The 21,130-nt window shown below is 34.3% G+C and overlaps 1 protein-coding gene across 1 annotated transcript in view; it reads left to right on the forward strand.

Annotated features, from left to right (window-relative positions):
* Positions 1-21,130, forward strand: part of meigo (Solute carrier family 35 member B1 homolog meigo) — a 120,386-nt gene that overhangs the window by 86,002 nt on the left and 13,254 nt on the right. The window contains exon 6 of the mRNA XM_090402477.1: positions 8,322-8,428. Within this exon, the coding sequence (XP_090258603.1) occupies positions 8,322-8,428 (107 nt within the window). The remainder of the gene's footprint in view (positions 1-8,321; positions 8,429-21,130) is intronic.

A 21,130-nucleotide genomic window follows, 5' to 3' on the forward strand; every position in this document is an offset into this window, starting at 1 on the left:
ATTTCTTGAGTCCACCTTAAAAGTTATGATTTTTATATCCTTATAGAAATTTCACCGCTTTCCTCCTAAGTCATTGTGTTTTCAGATTTTGTCACTCATTTACTAATTAATGTTTGGTTCTCATTTTCAAACTCCTACTTTTTCCTCTAATAATGTTTGCATATTTGAATCTTTAGTTCACATCTGAAAACTGCTTGATTTTGATTCTTTTTAACACTTTTGTACATGTTATCTTTTCACTCTTTTCTCCAAATTTTCATAAAACATTTATAGGCACAAATACAGCAAACTCCCTCTCTCCAAAACAGAAATTTATACAAAATGAATAAACCACTACTCTTAGCATTTGTGGCCTCATTGCAAACTTAATGATATGTATCGCCACTTACATGCATAAAACCTGATCTGTTATATCTCACAACTACGACAACTCTCAAAACTACATTCCGTACAATTACTTATATATGAAGGACAGTAAAGATCTGACACTATCCTTCATACTTCTGTATAAAGGGCATACAGAAGTTTCTTCAGTTATTTATACCTTTGCATTGCTTCATGTATAACATCACATGGCTCTCACTGTTTGAAGTCAATCCATTGTTTGCATTCTACTTTGTATTCAACTACCATTTGCCACTGATGATGGCCTGTAATTTGAATAAATATTATTCACTCCTTTCCTTGTGTTATTGTATGAATCGAAGAAACCATGTGACACAAGTATCTCTAAAAGAATTTTGTTTTTTAAATCTCATTGTCCAGTTTCCTATTTTGAAATTTGCCCAGTCACTCTGCTCAAAATATCTCACTAGTTTGTATTCTTCTTCTCAGTAATACCATCCAAATCAATGTGATATTTTTGTAATTCCTCTTCTTGCTCTACCTCTTTAATTGATTCTTCTTATGTTGATGTTGCCTATTTGCAATTCTGATAAATTTGTGGTTGTTTTATTATAACTTTTGATTGTTCACCTGGGATTGCCCCTGACAAAAATAGTAGGGACTTTGTTTACTGAGCAGTTTGTGTTCATGGCTGTATCATCATATTGTATACGTGAGTTAGGCCAACACAGAACATTTCTTGGTTGGCTGAATACCACATTTCCAGCCCATTCTAACTTATTCAGTATTGGGTTCTTTGCATTTCATATAAACCATGTGGCACTCTCCTTCCAGTTTTGCAGCTTTGACTCTTCAGCAAACCTGTCGGAAAATAATATGTATATGTAAAATAGCTTGCTAGCATAGGGAATATTACTATAGGAATCCCTCACTTTACATGAATTTGAATTAACATAGTTAACAAATTGATATCATAATTTATTTAACATGGATTAAAAATTCACTTAATGTGTTCTGTTCAGGTTGGTCCAGATGAAAATTCTGGACTGACCTTGAGGTGAGGCATAGCTTTGTTGTATCACTAAATACATGCATGTGATTTTGGACTGAATGTGAGTTAGTGTTTGGGAATTATTAAAATCTCATTCTGAAGAACTAAGTGATAATTACCTCATTAACATTGATGAATAACATGTGGTATGAAGAACAAGATGATTGTGATGCAGAAGAAAATGTGCCAATAATGAAACCTAACTAACTGCTTCATTGTTTTAATAGCTTGAAATAATGAGTCAAAAATCTGAATCATTATTTCTAACTGTTAAAACTTTAAAACAATAACTTATGGATATTGAACCTAATCTTCATTGCAGCATGCAAGTCCACTTGAATGTAGACAAAGCTATGACCTGTTACTGTGAGATTTATACACAGAAACACAAAAAAGTCATTGTGAAATACCTGTTCAACTCATAATTTTCTTTTAAATATATTGTTTTAAATCTTTATTTCAAAATCTTTTCAAGTCATTTTATTATCCTTTATTGTTATATTTGCAATAAAAAATGGTAAAAAATAATGTTTTTTTTTTTTTAAATGTAAAAATTTTTGGAAACTATGGATAAGTTACAATTCTTTTCATTGCTTATTAGATTCAATTAACACATTTTCACTTAGCATGCCATGTAAAGCAAGTGATTTCTGTGTTAGAATTTCACAAATTGGTGCAGTTCTACAAAAAAAACGTTATTGTATTTTTTGCTCATATGTTTTCCAACATATTTTCAAATTCCATTAGATCAGAGATTTAGCTTTTAGGGTTCTTGAAATTATTTGTCCTATATGCAGCCAATCCAGTATGTATGACAGCCATCCCATTAACACATTTACTAAAAACCAGCTCACTCCTGCAATCAATGCTCCTGGGTGTTATTGCTGTCTTCAAGGCATGTTATTTAAGAAATACTTTTGTTGAGGCTATTGATGCTACTGAGGATTAGAAAACCCTCAGACTTTTGGAAGGAATTTAATATCTTAATAATATATGCACGTAAACACAAGAAAGATGTTTAATTAACCAAATATTTCGGTCTGGAAATGGCAGACCATCTTCAGTGGCACTACAAGAACAGTTTTAAAAAAAAAATACAAGGTGGAATACTAACAATAGATCATTTAAAAACCGCATGATGTTATATCACTAAGTATTAAAGGGAATATTTTTAAGCAGAGACATGATTAATTAATAATATTAAATAACATAAAATTAATATCAATTAATGAGTTATCCTGATTAGACTTTCCCAGATTTTTGATATAGATATACAGTCATTCCGATTCAGGCTAGGACAATGGAGTAAGGCCTCTACACTTTCTTTGAATAAACGTTCAAATTTATAATGGGATCTATGTAAGAGGCGAGTTTTTGACCAAAGGATGTTGTAGTTAGTTTCAATCCCATGCTGAGCCAATCCAGATTTTTCAGGTTTGTTGTGATGAATGGAAGATGATGTTCTTGGATTCTTTTTTCAAGAGAACGTCCAGTTTGTCCAAAATAGGAGAGATCACAGTTGCATGGAATTTGATAAACTCCAGGAAGAGATATAGTTGAGCGTTTGTCTTTAGGAGAAGGAAAATGGGAAGATAATTTGTTAATAGGTGAATACGTAGCTGTTAACTCATATTTCTTCAGAATTCTTGCGATAGGTTCTGAAATCCCGGAGATGTAAGGAATTGGAACTCGGCGTATTGAATCGTCATTGTTTTGTGGTGGATTATAAGAATCGAGAAGATGTTGAATACTCTTTTCGGGAAAGCCATTGAGTTTCATGTGTTGTTGGATAGTAGAAAGTTCTTTCTGTAGAAAATTAGAAGTAGAACAATTAGTTTTGGCTCTTCTGATAAGACATTTTACGATTCCTGTTTTTTGACAAGGATGATGGGCTGATTCTTTAAGAATATAACGACCTGTGAACGTTGGTTTCCTGTAAACTGTAGTTGTAAGAGTATTTGAAGGTGACCGGATGAGGAGAACGTCTAAAAAAAGATAACTGGTTGTTTTCTTCCATTTCCATAGTAAACTTTATACGATGATGTAAGGAATTGATACTGTTTAAAAAAAGAAGGTAAGGAGTCTTTGTTGTGTGGCCATACAGTGAAGATGTCATCTATGTGTTGACATCTTCACATGTATTTTCCCTCAACCACCCAAAAGGATGGTTGAGGGAAAATAGATGAGAAGAGGACTTTTTCTAGATGTTCTAAATAAAAGTTGGCTGAAGCAAGCAGGAGAGAGAGGACTTCCCATGGCTATTCCTTCTACTTGGCTGTAAAATTTGTTTTGACATAAGAAATATCCAGAGTGTATTACGAAATTGAATAGTTTTATAATGTCTTCTGGAAAGATGTCAGCAAGTAATTTTAAAGTCTCCTTGAGAGGTACATTTGTATATAAAGATTCTATATCAAAGCTCACCATAAGATCTGTAGGTTGCAATGAGACATTTTTTAATTTTTCTAAGAAATCTGAGGAGTTTTTTAGAAAGGAACTAGAGTTGCCTATGTGAGATTTCAATAATTTAGCTAGATATTTGGCTATACGGTAAGTAGGAGAATCAATACAATCTACTATTGGATGAAGAGGAAAGTCAATCTTATGTATTTTAGAAAGACCATAAAATCTAGGCGGTCTTGCAAAATGAGTTTTAAGTCTTTCAATTATGTCTCTATCCAAACTGATGACTTCATCTAAGAGAGAATTTAATTTCTTTAGTTGTCTGTTGGTTGGATTATAATCAGGTTCTTGATATGTGGAGCGATCTCGAAGTAAAAGAGAAAGTTTTCTTCCTGTAATTTGCTGAATCCATAACTACTGTTGCTTTCCCCTTGTCTGCTTTGGTGATAATGAGGTGATTGTTTTTTCTCAAGGACTGTAAAGATTTCATTTCAGAAAGAGATATGTTGGAAGGAGGAAGTTTGGCCTTAAGTAGAGAAGAAGCGACTTCTAGGCGAAGAGCATTAGCTTTATCACTAGTTAGATGAGAAGAGGACATATTTTTTTTAAAAAAACTGTTCTTGTAGTGCCACTGAAGATGGTCTGCTATTTCCAGACTGAAATATTTGGTTAATTAAATATCTTTCTTGTGTTTACGTGCATATATTATTCAGTCTTTATGTCACAAGTATCCTTAAAACATCAATTTAATATCTTGATACATTGTGGAGTGAGATGACAGCGGAGTATATGAATGGTTATTTGGAAGAAGCTGCTGAAAATATATGTTCATACATTCACGGGATTCGACAAAGAAAAACCTTACAGGATGGAGATTGATGACAAGTTAGTGTGGATAGATAAATGGTTGGAGTTGACATTGAAAAGCTTTGGAAGAGGCTCTCAAACAAGGAAGCACAGAAAGTTGCAGAAGAAGAAGAAAAACAAGGAGAGGAATTAGTCCCAAAAAGTTTACAATGGAAAAAATGGCAGATTCATTTGTCTTTCTCTTTTAATAAGGCAGTTCCCAGAAGTGGATCTCAATATGGAGAGATTTAGTAACCAATATGGATAGAATGATGTAACCTGCAATTGCTTGCTACAGAGAAGTTTATGCAGAAAAGAAAAAGGAAACTTGCACAGGTAAGTTAAGCACAAATTTTAAAAGAATCCCATTCTTACTGTCATCTCATTCCCTGAAGATGAGCCTAGATTTTTTTGCAAGTTATGCATCTGGCAAACATTCTCAGAACATTGTTGCATTTCCTGCATTTGAAGAATTTGTTGTTGATTATTTACCTACCTCTTCTGATGAATCGTTCCATTAATAAAGCAGCAGTTTTGAGAAAGAATTACTGTGTGTGTACAAATTACTCTTGCTCTGTGTGTTTTTATTTGTTCATTTTACTGGTAAGTGCACATTCATGTTTCATTATTTATTACAGTATTATGCACAGAGATTTTAAGTTATCTATATTATTTCACTATAAACAAAGAATAAAATTAGTTGAAAAATATAACAAAAAACGGCCAGCCACACATTTTAGCATTCAGGATCTGTATGGTTCATATAGTGATTTCCACCATAGATGGTATCATCAGAACAGAGTCCTGTCATAAATCAAGGATGAATATAAAAATTAAGTGGATATTAAATCCAGCATTATTTCAAAGCTGAATGTAGAAACTATAAAAGCTTTGTATGAAATTTGACCAGAGAGCTTACGGAATACACTCACTGATATTTATGAGTCACCCTAGCCAGACCTTATGGGAGAGATGATCACTGCCCAAGTGTCCATATATTCCCTTCCTATTGGTCCATTTTGAAAAGGTTTCACTGGCCTGACAGCTGTTTCAACCTGGTTGGTTTTCATCAGAGACCAGGCAAAAACCTTAAGAGAGCAAAAACTCTCAGTACTAAGCAACTTGAAACATCAGAAAGGCATTTAATTGTGTGGCACTTAATTTTTATAAATTTGCATCGCCGAAGTGAAGCCTTTTGGCTCTTTATTTTTAGTCAAGGATGATTATTTCATAAACCCCTGGTCAACATTTTCAACACCGATATGGCAGACAGTTGTATCTACTTTCCTGCTAGATAGTAATTTTCCTTGTAGCTGCAGATTTGTTCTGCATCCATGAACTAAGCAAAATGCCTGCTTCTTTAAAAAAAGAGATTTCATGTGGATCATGAATCTCACTACTACCAAAAGCACTGAACTTAAAAAACAATCATTCAGATAGCCATTTTGTTGTATCGATTTTTCTTTATATTACGTTTTTTTGTCTAACACATCAATACAAGTAAGAACCCTTTTCAGATATCACGTGGTTCCTCTGGATAACAAAGGAATTGCCTCAGGGTCGAGCCAATCAGAGTCTCCGAGATCAACCTCTTGCAAAGCTCTAAGAAATTTATATTAATATTGCTGTGCCACTAGGGCCCTTAGATTAAACTAAACAAACTATATTAATCAAGAGCAATCCCTAGAGTGTACTCAAGTGATACCTTATCTTTGCAGACGTGACCAAAATTCTTACTCCCTAATTTCCCACTGAGGTTCTTGTTAAAATTTTGCAAGAGGTGCGTCAGATTCCAAATTACAGACAATCTTGTTTGGGTTTAAAAGCAAAGGTTTATTGGACACTATATAAATGTACAGAATATGATATTACAATTATCACTCTAAGAAGGTTAATGACAATTAGGTTATACATGGATGATCCTGCTCAAGAGAAGACTCAACCCGTCTTAGACGGAGGAGAAGAAGGTTATACATAAAATACTCAAACTGGACACAATTACTCAAATTGATTGTTCTATGTTATCGCTATCAGTTCAATCAGTTAATAAGTACTCTAGCTAGGTACGATACTTATAGCAATAATTACTCTAAGTTAATCACAAGCAGACCACTCTAGGTAGCAATAATGTCAATTATAATTCGTTACTAACATCAATCTTCACTCTGAATTATCCTAACATTCTTTAAGCACATACAATAACTCAGTACCGCAAAGCTATAATGTTATGATATACAACTTTAGATCAGTTCAGTTTATGATGCTACTCTAGTTCTTTCTTCTGAATCACTACACAACACAAATTCCTTTCGACCATAGCTATCAAAAATAGTAAATTCTACTTATCTATACTCAAAGTTCATCGCACTGGCTGATCCGTTGGAAATTTCCTCTCCTCATTCAAATGTTCCTTTCACATTCCACATGCCTTAAAGCCTCAACAGGCTTTAAGGCACGTGGCTCTCCGAGCTATCGATGAGCCTTAATGATCTCTGCATGATGAGTGTGTAACGCTTCCTTTTAGGGACGGCTGGGCCTATTCTAGCTCCTCAGGACTACGGATCTAGAATTTCCGTCAGTGCATTGTCCAAGCACTCCAGAATAGAGGCGATGTCACCATTGTCCAGCTCACGACACCCAAGCGACCAACATGAGGAGATCCAGAAACGAAAAAAAGCCTTGTTAGGGAGGGTTCTTGACCCTTTTATTTCACCCTTCATCTCGGCGATTCTCGCACTCTACGATGTCCACCTAGCGTTTGAAACATTTTGCATTTTGTCATGTGGGTCAAGGTCACAGCGACCACCTTCTCTGTTACCCCTCTCACGTCCAGAGGTATGCGACCGCCCAGGGCAAACCGCTCCCCTCGCATTACTGCTCTGTGAATTTGGACTTACAATCCACTCAGAATTTTATGCAAGTCATGTAACAACTCTAAATATTTATAGCTCTAACAAGTATTGAATATTTAGACATCGCACTGTTAAATACACAAACAAGTGAGTGATCTTGAATTATTTGATAAACTACTCCTTTCTCTAAGTTTTGGAACACTTGATATATTTACAGGTTGTATTATAACACACTTAGAGACAAACATATGTATTTATGCCCCTTTCATTAGGTCTTGTTTGTTAAACTATGACGAGATTGGAAATCCTAAATTCTTAATCTATCACAATTTAACAATTTCATTAGTAATTTGAATATGCTATATGGAATCTGAAGGAGTTTAATAAATACAAGTTGGATATTTGCTGTATTACTAGTTACACATGAAATACTTCAACCTGCACACTCAGGATCATTTGTTATCGATCAGTTCTATGTGACATACTTTATATTTAATTTCTATGTTAAGTTTATTTGAGAATGTATATATATATATATATATATCCTTGTAATTATATAAACAAGTAACTTAAGTAACCGTTAAGATGATGATATATAATCAACTCTCACTTAATGAACTTGTAGGGACCAAAGGAATGGTTATAATAGATTTCATATAGTGTAGCATTGATGATAGTTTGAGGCTTTGGTTTTGAGAGGTTTTTTTTTTTTTTTTTTTTTTTTTGTAGTCATTAAATTTTTTTTGCTATAGTTATAGTCATCTGCATTTGGTTTTTATTTTAAGAAATTGATGTGATGAAATTCTGTTCTCTGTACTATTTAGGTATTCTTGTCACCAGTGAGATTTGGGGATTCTTAAAATTTGTTGAAAGATATCCATACATTATTTACAACATGTTAGCATTTTCAGTCACTAGTGCAGTGGGTCAGGTATGTTGTGTTATTTATTTATTTAATGTAATAAAAATTATCCTTTTCATCTGGTTGGCTTACTTTCCTTAATATATTAGATTAATTTTATTTCTGATTAATTTAATTAGTATTTATTAGTATAATTAGTTTTGATACTCCTTTGAAATATATCAAGAATTTTTGATTTACAATAATTTTGTTCAATTAAATGATGCTAGATTTTTGTGAACAGTAGATTAACGTTTACTACCCATGATCAAATATTTAAATTTCTTTATCAAATAATTTTTATCTGATTTCCAAATTAATGTAAAACTAACAACATTATAATGAATTCATGTGTTATAACACTCAACTTTTAAAGGAATAAGTTTAGTCCTGGGTTATATGGTATGAAATAACCAAACTATTATTCCTATTTTTATTTTATTTTTTCTTATAATAAATTTCATCTTAGATGTTTTAGGTTTACTGAGTCGGTTTTAGATAACAATAAAACTGACTGTGGAGATGAAAAAATTGATTAATTAAATTAGTATAAAAAATAAATTGGAGATACTTAGTAGAGGGAGAGGAACCCTGCTTATTACTGCATTATGATGTTTATATTCTACTTTGTTCTGCAAATTCTATTTCCCCTGAACTAGAAAGAAACCACAATGAAAAGCGAAATATTTTTCACCAAAAAGAGAGGGACCATTAAAATATAATATGAATATTCAGGCAACTTATCACAAAGTTAAGCATTATTAGTATTTGGAAAAATTTACTTAAACTTCTCTTCCCTTGATCAATTCTGCTTTAAAGAAGCTATTTTGAAAATCTTAGAAAACATGCATTTTTGATGTTTTAAAATATACATTTGCAAATAGGTTTAGGTGCTGGACTTCAAACAAGTATCTTCAGTTTAGTGTACAAAGAAATCTGTGGAAAATTCATGACTAAACAAACACATGTGATAACCACAGTAATAAGTTTTAATAAGTAAATATTTCATCCTAAGTATCAAAGATCAGTACAGTTAATTCAAGCAATACTAGGAATAACATACAGTTTGGGCACATGATTACAATAGAATCCCAATATGCGTACAGTAGCGCGTTATAGAATTAAATTAAAATATAACTAGAGGGGAAAAAAAATAGATTACATTAAAATAAGATAACATATATAAAAAATTATTTTACACAATTTTGTATGACAATTTTCCATGCTTTAGGAATAGCAAGAACGTCATTATGGTTTAGATTTGGTCTGTGAAGTAGGGCTTCAGCACTTTCTTTATATAAACGTTCATGTTTATATAAAGATCTATGTATAACTTTGGGTTTTCAACTCTGTGTTGTGCGAGGCGAGACAAGAACTACACCTGTTTCTAGATAAAATAAACTTTCTTCATCCTCGCATCAAATTCACGCCAGAAAAATAATTTCCACAGGGTATCTCCTTTCTAGATTTACACATCCAAAGAAAAGAAGATGGTTCCATCTCCACTTCTGTCTATCGCAAGCCGATATTTTCAGGTCGCTACATTCACAAATCTTCTACTCATCATCCATCTCAAAAATTTGGCATCATTAAATCATTAGTAATCAGAGCACACAGATTCTGAAGAATCTCTAAACAAAGAATTGGAAATAATCAAAAATACAGCCATACTAAATAGATATAATCTTAACAACTCAAAAAATCATCAGTCACTTTCCCACACATCAACGTAGACAAGAACAAGCAGCCCGTAGGATTCCCATACCTTATGTCAAATGCATCTCCGAACGTCTTTCAAAAATTATGAAGTAATACAAACTTGCCACTACCTACAAACCAATCAACCAGATCTATAACTTGTTACCTTCTCCTAAAGACAAACTCTCACCTCTGATGCTATCTGCCATGTATGAGGTTTCATGCTCCTGTAAATTGTCTTACTGTGGACAGACAGGTAGATCTGTTCATAAACGCATTTCAGAACATCAAAACCATATCCGTCTTATCAAACAACAGAAATCTGGCCTCGCACAACACAGAGTTGATAACCCAACCATAGGATCCATTGGAAAAAGACCAAACTTCTACATAGATTTTTATATAAACATGAATGTTTATATAAAGAAAGTGCTGAAGCCCTACTTCACAGACCAAATCTAAACTGTAATGACATTCTTGCTATTCCTAAAGTATGGGAAATTGTCATACAAAATTGTGTAAAATAATAATTTTTTATATATATTATCTTATTTTAATGTAATCTATTTTTTTTTCCCCTACAGATATATTTTAATTTAATTCTATAACACGCTACTGCACGCATATTGGAATTCCATTGTAATCATGCACCCTAACTGTATGTTATTCCTAGTATTGTTTGAATTAACTGTACTGATGATGTCCTTTGATACTTAGGATGAAATATTTACTTATTAAAACTTATTACTGTGATTATTACGTGTGTTTGTTTCTGAAGTCAAGTATCTTCAGAGCACATTCATGTGTGCGGCAAGTTGGTTTGGGCTCTGAAAATGCTTGTTTGAAGTCCAGCAAAATATTAGCAACTAAATAAATATATTTATTCTGTTCTTGTGGTATTGTTTTTACTGCTGCTGGAAAAGCTGTATTAATTATTGTATACTGAGATTCATCATTGAAAACAGAAGCTTGACTTTTAATGGTTGTATTCAAGAGACAATGATTCTGTTATAATTATAGGTAATTGATGAGCTATATTAGCATATAAAAATGTGTGTAGTGTTTGTCACCATTGGTAGACCTTCATATCCCCCCCCCTCCCTAGTCTCATAAAAAGATGACAGGATTTTTCATTCAGCAAACCGGCTGGAGAATAGAGGCAGTTAAGACTTACTGTCTTCATGATATTATTTGCTTCAGCCATAATTTCCATGAAATCAACTCTCCCCCCATACATACATGCCGCTCACTTCAACAAAGAGCTCCGTTATTTGGATTAAATGTAATTTCATTTCCCCCTTAAAATTTTGAACTGGGCTCTTTTTTTTTTATTATAAGAAATATAACTTTAAAACCAGAAACTAAGGCTCTTAAGCAAATATTTAAAACAACTTATTTTGGGGGGAGTGGGGGTTCAAAAAAACGGTAGTGCATTATCATTACAGAAAAAAAAAACCTCATATCTAACATTCTTGTGCAGCCCTGTGAAAATGGATTTCTATTTTTAATAGTACTAGACGGTCAGAAAAACATAGTTACGTTTGATTCTATTTGCTAACTAGAAAACTTTCCAGGTTTTTTTTTTTTTTTTTTTTTTTTTTTTTTGACCAGTTCTCGAGTTAGTTGATCTCTGACATGGGCAATTTTCCTCCAGGGAACTAGGATTTTTAACCTTGCAGCTCAAAACCATATAATTTGCACCATATTTCAGACCTGTTAGGGTTTGTTGTCTTAAGATATCAGCACTTACCTGCACCCTAAGTTGAACCACCCAGCTTCTGAATTATGTTATTATGAGTTTTTATTTTCGGAGCTACTTTCACTAGGTATTCTTTAAAGGTGAGAATTCTATCTAGGGTAACACCTAATTATTTAGGTGTACTGTTAAAGTTCAGTAATATATTTCTGAAAAAGACAGTAGGTTTGAAATTAGCCTAATAGTTATTAAGACGGAAGGTAGACACTTCAGTTTTTGATAGGTTTGGGTTTAGATGCCACTGTTTGAAATATGAGTCCAGAATTTTCAAATCATTTGTAATTATTTTTTCAGCGTCATTAAATTTAGTGCCTTGTGTGATTATTGCAAGGTCGTCTGCATAAGAAAATTTCTTTGAACTGGTTTGAGGGAGATTAAATATATAAATTAAACAACAATGGAGATAGTACAGAACCTTGAGAAAGTCCATTATTAAGTTTATGTGGTCAACTTTTTGAATTGCCTGCAAATACCTGTATTTATCTGTTATTAAGCATATAGTCCAATAAGTTGGTGAGTCTTCTACATGGAATCATCTTTCTCCATACTGTGTCATATGTTGATGTGTGTCTGATCTATGTCGATAAACACAGCAATAGATTTCAGATGTCTCTCAAAGCCATTCTCAATCATTGATATAAGAGCCAGTACTTGTTCACAACATCCTCTTCCTGATCTGAAGCCTGCTTGCTCAGGAAATATCTGTTGTATATAATCCTTTTCATAAGTTTAAGAGTAACACTCATAAGAGCTATGGGTTGGTAGCTAGCTCCTAATGATGGATTTCTGCCTGGTTTTAGAATGGTTATTTTTTCGTTCTTCTAAAGAGAGAAGGAAGATCTCCTGAAACCAAGATGTTATTATATAGGTAAGTTAACCATTTTATGACATTCTTGCCACAATTTTTAAGAAATTTTGGAAAAATTCCATCTTGTCCAGCAGCTTTGCCATTTTTAAATATTCTGATATTCTCATTTACCTCTTCAATGGTAAACAGTCTGGAAAGGGTAGGATTTGGTTTAAGGATGTCTTCAATTTCAACAGTTGTGTGTTGATGCCTTTTACAGACTGGTGATCATAAGGGTGTTTAAAAGTTGCAACTACAGTGGAACCTTGATTGTCGAACTTAATTTGTTCCCGAAGGCTGTTTGGAAACCGAATTGTTCGAAAACTGAAACCATTTTCCCATAAGAATTAATGTAAAATGGATTAATCTATTCCCGAACCCCAGATTATTGTTTATTTAAACCTTTACAACGGTACTTCATGCATAAGATCGTATACAAACATAATGAAATTCTCGTAGATAGGCTTATACGTTGGTTATGCATTTCTAAATCACTTAGGGAATTGAAACAACGTAGATCCGAATATAAATTAAATAATACATTAATAGATATTTCCGATATTTCGGCAATGTCTCATTGCCATTTTCTAAAGGAACTTACAAAAAGGCAGGAGCACACAGGCCCTAACAATACAGTAACTGGAAATGAAGATATGAAGCTATCGTTCTCCTAGAAGTCCTGATGGTGCCCTCTGGCAGGCTAAGTAGGCGTTCTTGGCCGTTGGGCTGAAGGTCTGCTGATGTATGCCTCCCAAATTTGGGGCAGTCGCATACAACCAAATTTGTTGAGGTTTGGAGAGTTTCTTAGGGCAGAGGCTGATTCCATAAATAATCTTTCGAATTTATATTTGCTCCGGTGTATTATTTTTGCTTTCTTCCACCGTATTCTGTGGCGAGTATCCAGAGCATGGTCTGCAAGACCAGAATGGCTATATTTGTAAAACCGGATGTAGTCCTTGTGTTCAGAAATTCTGATATTCGCTGTCCTGCCTGTTTGGCCAAAGTACGACAGTTTACAACTGCAAGGGACCTGGTATACACCAGGTAGGTCTAGGGGAAGTGGTTGGTCTTTGGTAGAGCGGATAAGGGATGCCAATTTTCTGTAAGGCCTATAACAGGAGGTGAGGTCATGTTTTTTTAGAATTTTGGTAATTTTTTCCGAGGTGCGTCGGATGTAGGGAATGGTGATGGATTTAGAGTAATCTTTTTTGTGGAGGGGGGGCTGTGGTTTGTAGGTTTTAATATTTTTGGATTTTTTTGGGGGGGAGTAGCCATTGGCTGAGAAAGTGTTGAGGATGTGATTTAGTTCAGTGTCAAGGGCTATGTCGTTAGAACAGATTAGTTTAGCCCTGTTGTATAGTGTTTTTACCACTCCATATTGTTGTGAGGGGGGGGGGAATTGTTGGTGGATGTATCTGCCTGTATGGGTGGGTTTTCTGTAAACTGAGAAAACCAAAGTTCCATCAGGCTGGCGGGTGACTAGTGTGTCTAGGAAGGGGAGGCAGTTGTTTTCCTCTTTTTCCAGGGTGAACTTGATTCTGGTGTGTTGGTTGTTTAAGTGTGTAAGGAAGGAGAGGAGTGTTTCAGAGCCATGTGGCCAAATAGCGAACACATCATCAACATAGCGCAGCCAAAAAAAAAAAAAAAACATAATGAAAATGCATAAAATCTTACATAAAAAGAATAAACACAATAAATAGATAAAATATAGACGAAAATTGATCGCCTCTTTATTTTTGAGTATTGTACAGATTGCTGATTTCGCCATACCGAACTGCATAGCAAGATCCGAGACACGAACGCCATTTTCATGTTTGGATATGATTTCCTTTTTTCATCTCTATCGTGGTTCTAATAACTTTTCTTTTTGCTTTGCTGCTATCACTATTCTTCTGTGGCCCCACGGTGGCTTAATTAATAATAATTTATGCAAAAAAAAAAAAAATACAAAGAAAATCAAGAACACACAAAGGCTGCCTTAACTGACACTTTCTTGCCTTACAGCTCAGCACGTGGTTGCCGTTTGCCTGTTTGGAAACCGTTTTTTTTTTTTTTTTTTTTTTTTTTTTTTTTCAGAAAATATGTTTGGGAACCGAATTGTTCAAGAACAGAGGCGTTCAACAACCAAGGTTCCACTGTATATGTTTTGCCTTCCCTTTGACACTGTAAAATCTTGCATAGAAGGGTTTTTGATAAAAAAAATTTCCTTATATACCGATTTTGCTGGAAAACAAAATTCTATTCAACATACTTGTGATTAATCAGCAAAATTTGTTATGTTTAGTAATATAGAAATAAATTTTTGTGAATTGTTAAATAGTGTAACCGCAAAAATTTTGTAAAAGAAATTAAATGTGAAATAATTTGTGTCAAAATAAAGTTTCAGACAAAGATGTTTCCAGACAGATTATCTTATTAACGTATGACCTACGGCTATTATAATCACGAAGATCAAATATGTATGGGGGGTTTTCTGCCTTAATGCAATGACGGAAAAAGGTGGCAGGTGCAGACCCACGAAATACCCAAGGGATTAAAACTTAGCTGAACCCGGTCAAAGGGGCCAGGTAAAAGAGGGTTGCTAAGACGTTATGGGGACGCGACACAAGGAGACACCAATGCAGTCGCGAGAAGGTTACGGTGAGGCAGGTTAAGCAGTTATGATGTAAGTGACGAGGGTTACGGCAGTGGAGGTCAGAGGTTACAGAGTCGCAATGGAGTTTGCTGATCATCTTCGGGCAGAAGGCCACGCAGAAGGAGAGGCAGATTCAATGTGTGTGGCAGAATAAGTTTATCTTCGTTCTGTTTTGGGTCCAGGTTCGGGAAAGCTGCCCCGATTAAAGGTTAGAGTCCTGCGTTCCAGCCGATAGATGTCAGAAGTGCAAGACAACTAATTTGAGTTGTGTTTGAAGAAAGTCATTACTGGATTTTCATGCTGCCGAGTTTTTGACATCCGTAATAGTAAGAAGAGCTCTCACAAATCCCAGAAAAAGTTTCCATGTGCGTAGCCAACATCGGAAGGTATCAGAGGAAAGAGAATTCAAGAATCTATGAGAGTGGACTAGACTACTATTTCAAAGTAAGGTTATTTATATTGTTTTTACTAAAGACAGAATTGTGACGGTGATTTGTTTGGAGATTTCTTTGTAATAATAATTGAGGACTATAGGCATTAAGCTATTCTTAGAGTTGTATGAGAGAAAACTTGGCATAATTTAAAGTGAAGTATTATATGTTTAATATTGTTGGTATTAACTAAGTCTGCTTTTGTTTAGAATGGAAGAATTGCTCTGTGTGTGATTAAGTGTTAACTAAAGAAATATCATAAGACACGTTGTTTTACAAGGATTGTTTTCCTAAGAGGTTTAATTGTATTTGTATTCATGAGTTGCTATTGAAGTATAGAAATTGAATTAACTTTTAATTTAGTATTAACCTTTTTGTACATTCTTTCAATATGAATAAATTGTTTTCTTGTTTAAATAATTTGCATGATTCCTACTTACCAATGCACTGCCCATAAAATTCGAATCTGTGTGTCCTAGAGTTGAATAGCCACGACTGTACTATAGAAGTTTTACGTTGCTAGATTTAGTATTAAGTAAGAGAGAAAAGTTTCCGTGTTTTGCTGAGTGTTTTTCTTCAGAGTGATATTCATCTCTTATCCATGAATTTTGGTGGCACATCTAGAAATCAAAGAGATTGGCTCCAGCCAGAGGCAATTTCTTAGATCTGAAGGTTTTGCACACATTGAACAATAATATTTGTGGCCTTGAGACAAAAGGGAAAGAGAGGATTGAAATTTAAGAGATTAAATCAAGCAACGGATTATATGCTCGGAAATATGACTGTATAAAGTAGAATTAAAGTAAATTAAGAAAAGTAAAATTTTGAAGATAAGTTTTGAATAAGATAATATAATATCGTAGTTTATTACAATGGTGCAGAAGACAAGATTTAATTAATCACGCCATAAATTTACAACACCAATAGATTGCTGTCTCTTAGATGCTGTTACTAGGATCCAATCTCTGTAACAAGGACCATGCTTGTCTACTTGAATGTATACAATTGATATTTTCAACTGTCTCAATCCATTTCTTTCTCCTTCCATTATCCAGGGAGTGCAGGAAATCCTTAGCTACTGTCTTCTTTTTCTATAAATTCATGATAGAGGTTGTTGTTATCACTATTTCAACCAAGAATATATTCTTTCCAGTAACCTCTAGGGATAGTTCTCTTTGCAGCTCCTTTAATCACTTCTATAAATCTGCCATAATTCTTAGGTTATAGGTTTTATCCACCTAATATTGGCATCTACTTGTTCAGCAAAGTTCTTCCAGTTTGCTTTATTGAAGTTCCATCTAGGATTTGGGACAGACAATGTAAGTGGTATATGAATTCCTAGAGAATACAAGATTGGTCTGTGCTGATTACTTGGAAAAGGCCCAAGAACTTTTCTATTTATACTGAGACTTTGATGATGATCCTTGGTTACAAAGCAAAGATCTGGAGTGTATCCTCTGTCATCTAGCTGAAATAAAAGGTAGAGGTATCTACCTTTTAGCTTTGTACATTAAGTTAAGGTCCAGGTCTTCCATCCATTCCACCAACTTTTCACCATTACCATAATTTTCTTTATAACACCATAAATTGTGATGGCTATTGAAATCTCCCAGTATCACACATGGATGTTGTAGACTGGTTAGAGGGGTGGGGTGGGGACCAGGCCAAGTGGCATTCGGGGGTTTATCGATGTTCATGACTATGGTGTCAGCTATTTGGATAGTTGCTGAGAATATGCTGTTATTACTCATCATAAGTTTACAACTCTCAACTCTTTTTATGTAGGTTGCAATTCCATATTTAGGATGATTAACTGAAGAAATTAATAGACTGCAATTGTTCAGCATTTTCAATGTGGGTTTCTTGAATAGCTAGAACATCCACTGACTGGGTTGATAGCATTTTAGATAGAAATTCACTTTTTGCTCTACTCAAGCCTTGAGTTGGCATATCTGAAGTGAGTGTCCTATTTGTCTTGTAGAATGAAATAAATCCTTCTCGCTTTTTTGGCCAGGAACCCTAGAGGGGGAAGTTCAGCATCATCATTTGTAGACTATTTGCCGTTATCCAGGGTGCACCACATGGAGGCAGTCTACATTACACCCTTGGCATGCAGATGCTTAAGTCTATCAGCTTTGGTCTTTGTTTATTCAACTGTAGAGTACTGTTTAGCAGTGTTCATACTTCTGAGGTGGACATCCAACTTAAACAATGAGAATAATAACAGGAACTATAAGATCTATACCAAATTATTGGCTCCCTGTCATCATACCTCCTAACTTACGCAGAAAAGCAGCTCTTGCTAAATTATGAACAAATTTGACCAACAATGGTAACCCCTCTCCACAAAGACATACAACATCCCCTTACAAGGAGACTAAAATCAATAAATCCTAGTTGGCGAACAGCAAAGGAATTAATAGGTGAATCTTTCAACTTGACTGATAGATGAAAAGATGAATGGCTCCAACACTATAACAATCCCAGATTAGCTATATCGGACCCCATCTAAACTACTGGATTTGGACTACCACATCATCTTTGGACAACCTTAAACCGCATTAGAACTGGTCATGGCAGATGTAAACACCATCTACATAAATGGACAGACTCTCCTGTTTGCGACTTCGATTATCACTCAAACTATTGACCATATTTTACTGGACTGCCTGATATATTCTTTTGAGGGTACTATACAAGATATATATATAATGTTATGACGGGAGCTATAAACTGGCTTGAAAAATTGAAAACTGCGGCTTTTAGTTGTCATGCATCTGTTACATTGGTATATTATGTTTCTCATTGTATTTTACCATCATGCGATAAATAAAATAAGCACTTACTTGCTGTAATCTCTTCCCTGAAAGCCTTGATTCATTTGTAGCTATTTTTTTAAAGGAAATTACAATGTAGGCTAATATTAACTACAATAAATTTAATATTTCCATATTTTTGCAAAAGTCATACTGCCATCATAAGGAATCATAGCACATTATGAGATGTGTGCATGCAGGCACTACACTGAGTAAATGAATCTGAAGCATCATGTTAGATGCTTAATGGAACAAAACAGCACTAAGAAAGGATTAAAAATATTATTTAATTCTTCCAATATTTCATCTGTCACCGAGACATTGTCAGGGATTACAATATGAGAATTGTAACACACACACACATGCACAAAGGCAACACAAAACTAAGAGAAACACATGGATGAAATGAGAATTGTAACACACACACATGCACAAAACTAAGTGAAACACATGGATGAAAGACTATCATCTCCCTCCTCTCTGTGCCTGGAGTATATAAAGTGCCCTGTTCCTGTAAGTTGACCTACTATGGACAGACAGGAAGATCAGCCAACATCTACTTGGAAGAACACAAACAGTCATCTACAGTCATGACTATGGTTATTCAGGCCTTGCAGACCATGTTTTAGATGCAGTTCATAGAATCAATTGGAAAAAAAGACCACTATGCTCTGTCACAGTAAATTTAGAAGAGAAAGACTATTTTTGGAATCTGCAGCTGCTCTCAAAAATCAACCTAATCTAAATAAGTATGGTTGCATTAAACTTCCCAAAATATGGGAAATACTAATACTTCAAGATCCCAGTTTACATCCTAAGGTGCCCACAGAGAGATGTCCTTCCTAATTAGGACTCCAGTCTTTTGTCCATGTGTTTAACTTAGTTTGTGTTGCCTGTGTGTGTGTGTGTGTATGCGTGCACGTGTGCATGTTACAAGTCTCATATTGTAATGCCTGATGATGTCTCAGTGACTGACATAAAATATTGGAAGAATTAAATAACATTTTTAATCCTTTCTTAGTGTTATCACTCCACTAAGCCTCTAACACGAGTTTCTCCTCCCAGCACTTAAACCTTAACACGGAGTATGGGGGCTGAAGTACAGACGATAAGAGCTTCCCGAATTTTGGGTAGTTTCTTAAGGCTCAGGCAGATTCAAGAAATAGTCTCTTATATTTATATTTGCAATTCTGATGTTGGTTGTTCTGTCAGTTTCCATGGTAGATGATTTGGAGATTTCTTTTTTTGGATGTGGCAGGGATTGTAGCCATGCTAAGATTTTTTTTGGAGAGGGCACTGTTTTATGAACTAATTAATTTTGTTGTTGTGGAGCCCATATTTGCTTGTAGCATCTTCCTTGCCAAACAAAATAGTCACTTCATCATGAACATAAACAGTGCTGAGATATTATCAGGAGGAAATTCAGCTTCAATAAGGTCCAAAGTGTCTAAGTGTGACATTGGTGAACAGGGAGGAGATGTAATGGTGCCAAAATACTGGAAAAATTAAATTTATTTCTAATTACTAATAATAAATTATTAGTAATTAGAATAATTTTCAAAAAAGTTAGAAAGTTAGGACTAAAAGAGTTAGCCCTAACTTTTTTGAGGCAAGCTAGAGCTGAGAACTAAAAGAGCCTTGATCTAGTATTCTTCTTAATTAATTTCATGCTTAAAATCTTGAATTAAATGTTTATAGAGTTGCCAAATCTCTTACAATTAGAATAGAACTCTCATACTACTATGAAGAGACTATAAACTTGATGTGTTTATGCCACAAGGATAGGGTAGATATGAAAGTCAGCCCAAGAAGAGAAAACTGATCGTAATTGGTGAATGAAGTGCTACAAAAAGTGAGAGAGAGAGAGAGAAGGCATCTATAAAAAAGGGGAATAAAAGCAAATTTCCTTAGTCATTCTTCAGAGAAAGATTTATTCAAGCATACAAGACAAAAAAAATAATAATAATAAAAGAATAAATAAATAGTGGAACTGAAAATTGGATGGGCTCATTTGGAATGAACCAGGGTTGTCAAACTCATGTTTCTTACTTTACAATAAATAGTACAGGAATCACAAAGACTAATAACTGTCTCTACTTATGCTTTTCAAAATTGACGAAATCTATGATATGGTACTAAGAGAGGTAAAAACACTTTGCAACACAATCTTTAATAGTGTAAGTGGAAACTTATACAGAGCAATACAAAGTTGCAAATTAACAGTTAGAATTGAAGTATGTAAAAAAGAATTTGGGATATTAAATCAGATATAATGTATTGTTGTACATGGCCTTGCCGTTATTTATAAAATATATGAACTACATAAAAATTCCATTTACAGATGTACTATATGATCTTTTCAAAAGTTTGTAAGTGTCTGCACATTCTAAACCTGTTGTAATCCAAATTCCATAATCTCAGTATTTATTTAACACTCTCTGCACACTGCATCTGCATTACCAGATCTGTGAATCAATCTAGTGAAGTTGTATCAAGGCTTTAAAATAAGGCAAAACAATTCCCTTAACTGTACAAGGCAATGTTCATTT

This window comes from Typopeltis vanoorti, chromosome 13, assembly GCF_054136105.1.
Source record: "Typopeltis vanoorti isolate ZY-2024b chromosome 13, IOZ_Tvanoo_1.0, whole genome shotgun sequence".
Taxonomy (NCBI): Eukaryota; Metazoa; Arthropoda; class Arachnida; order Uropygi; family Thelyphonidae; genus Typopeltis; species Typopeltis vanoorti.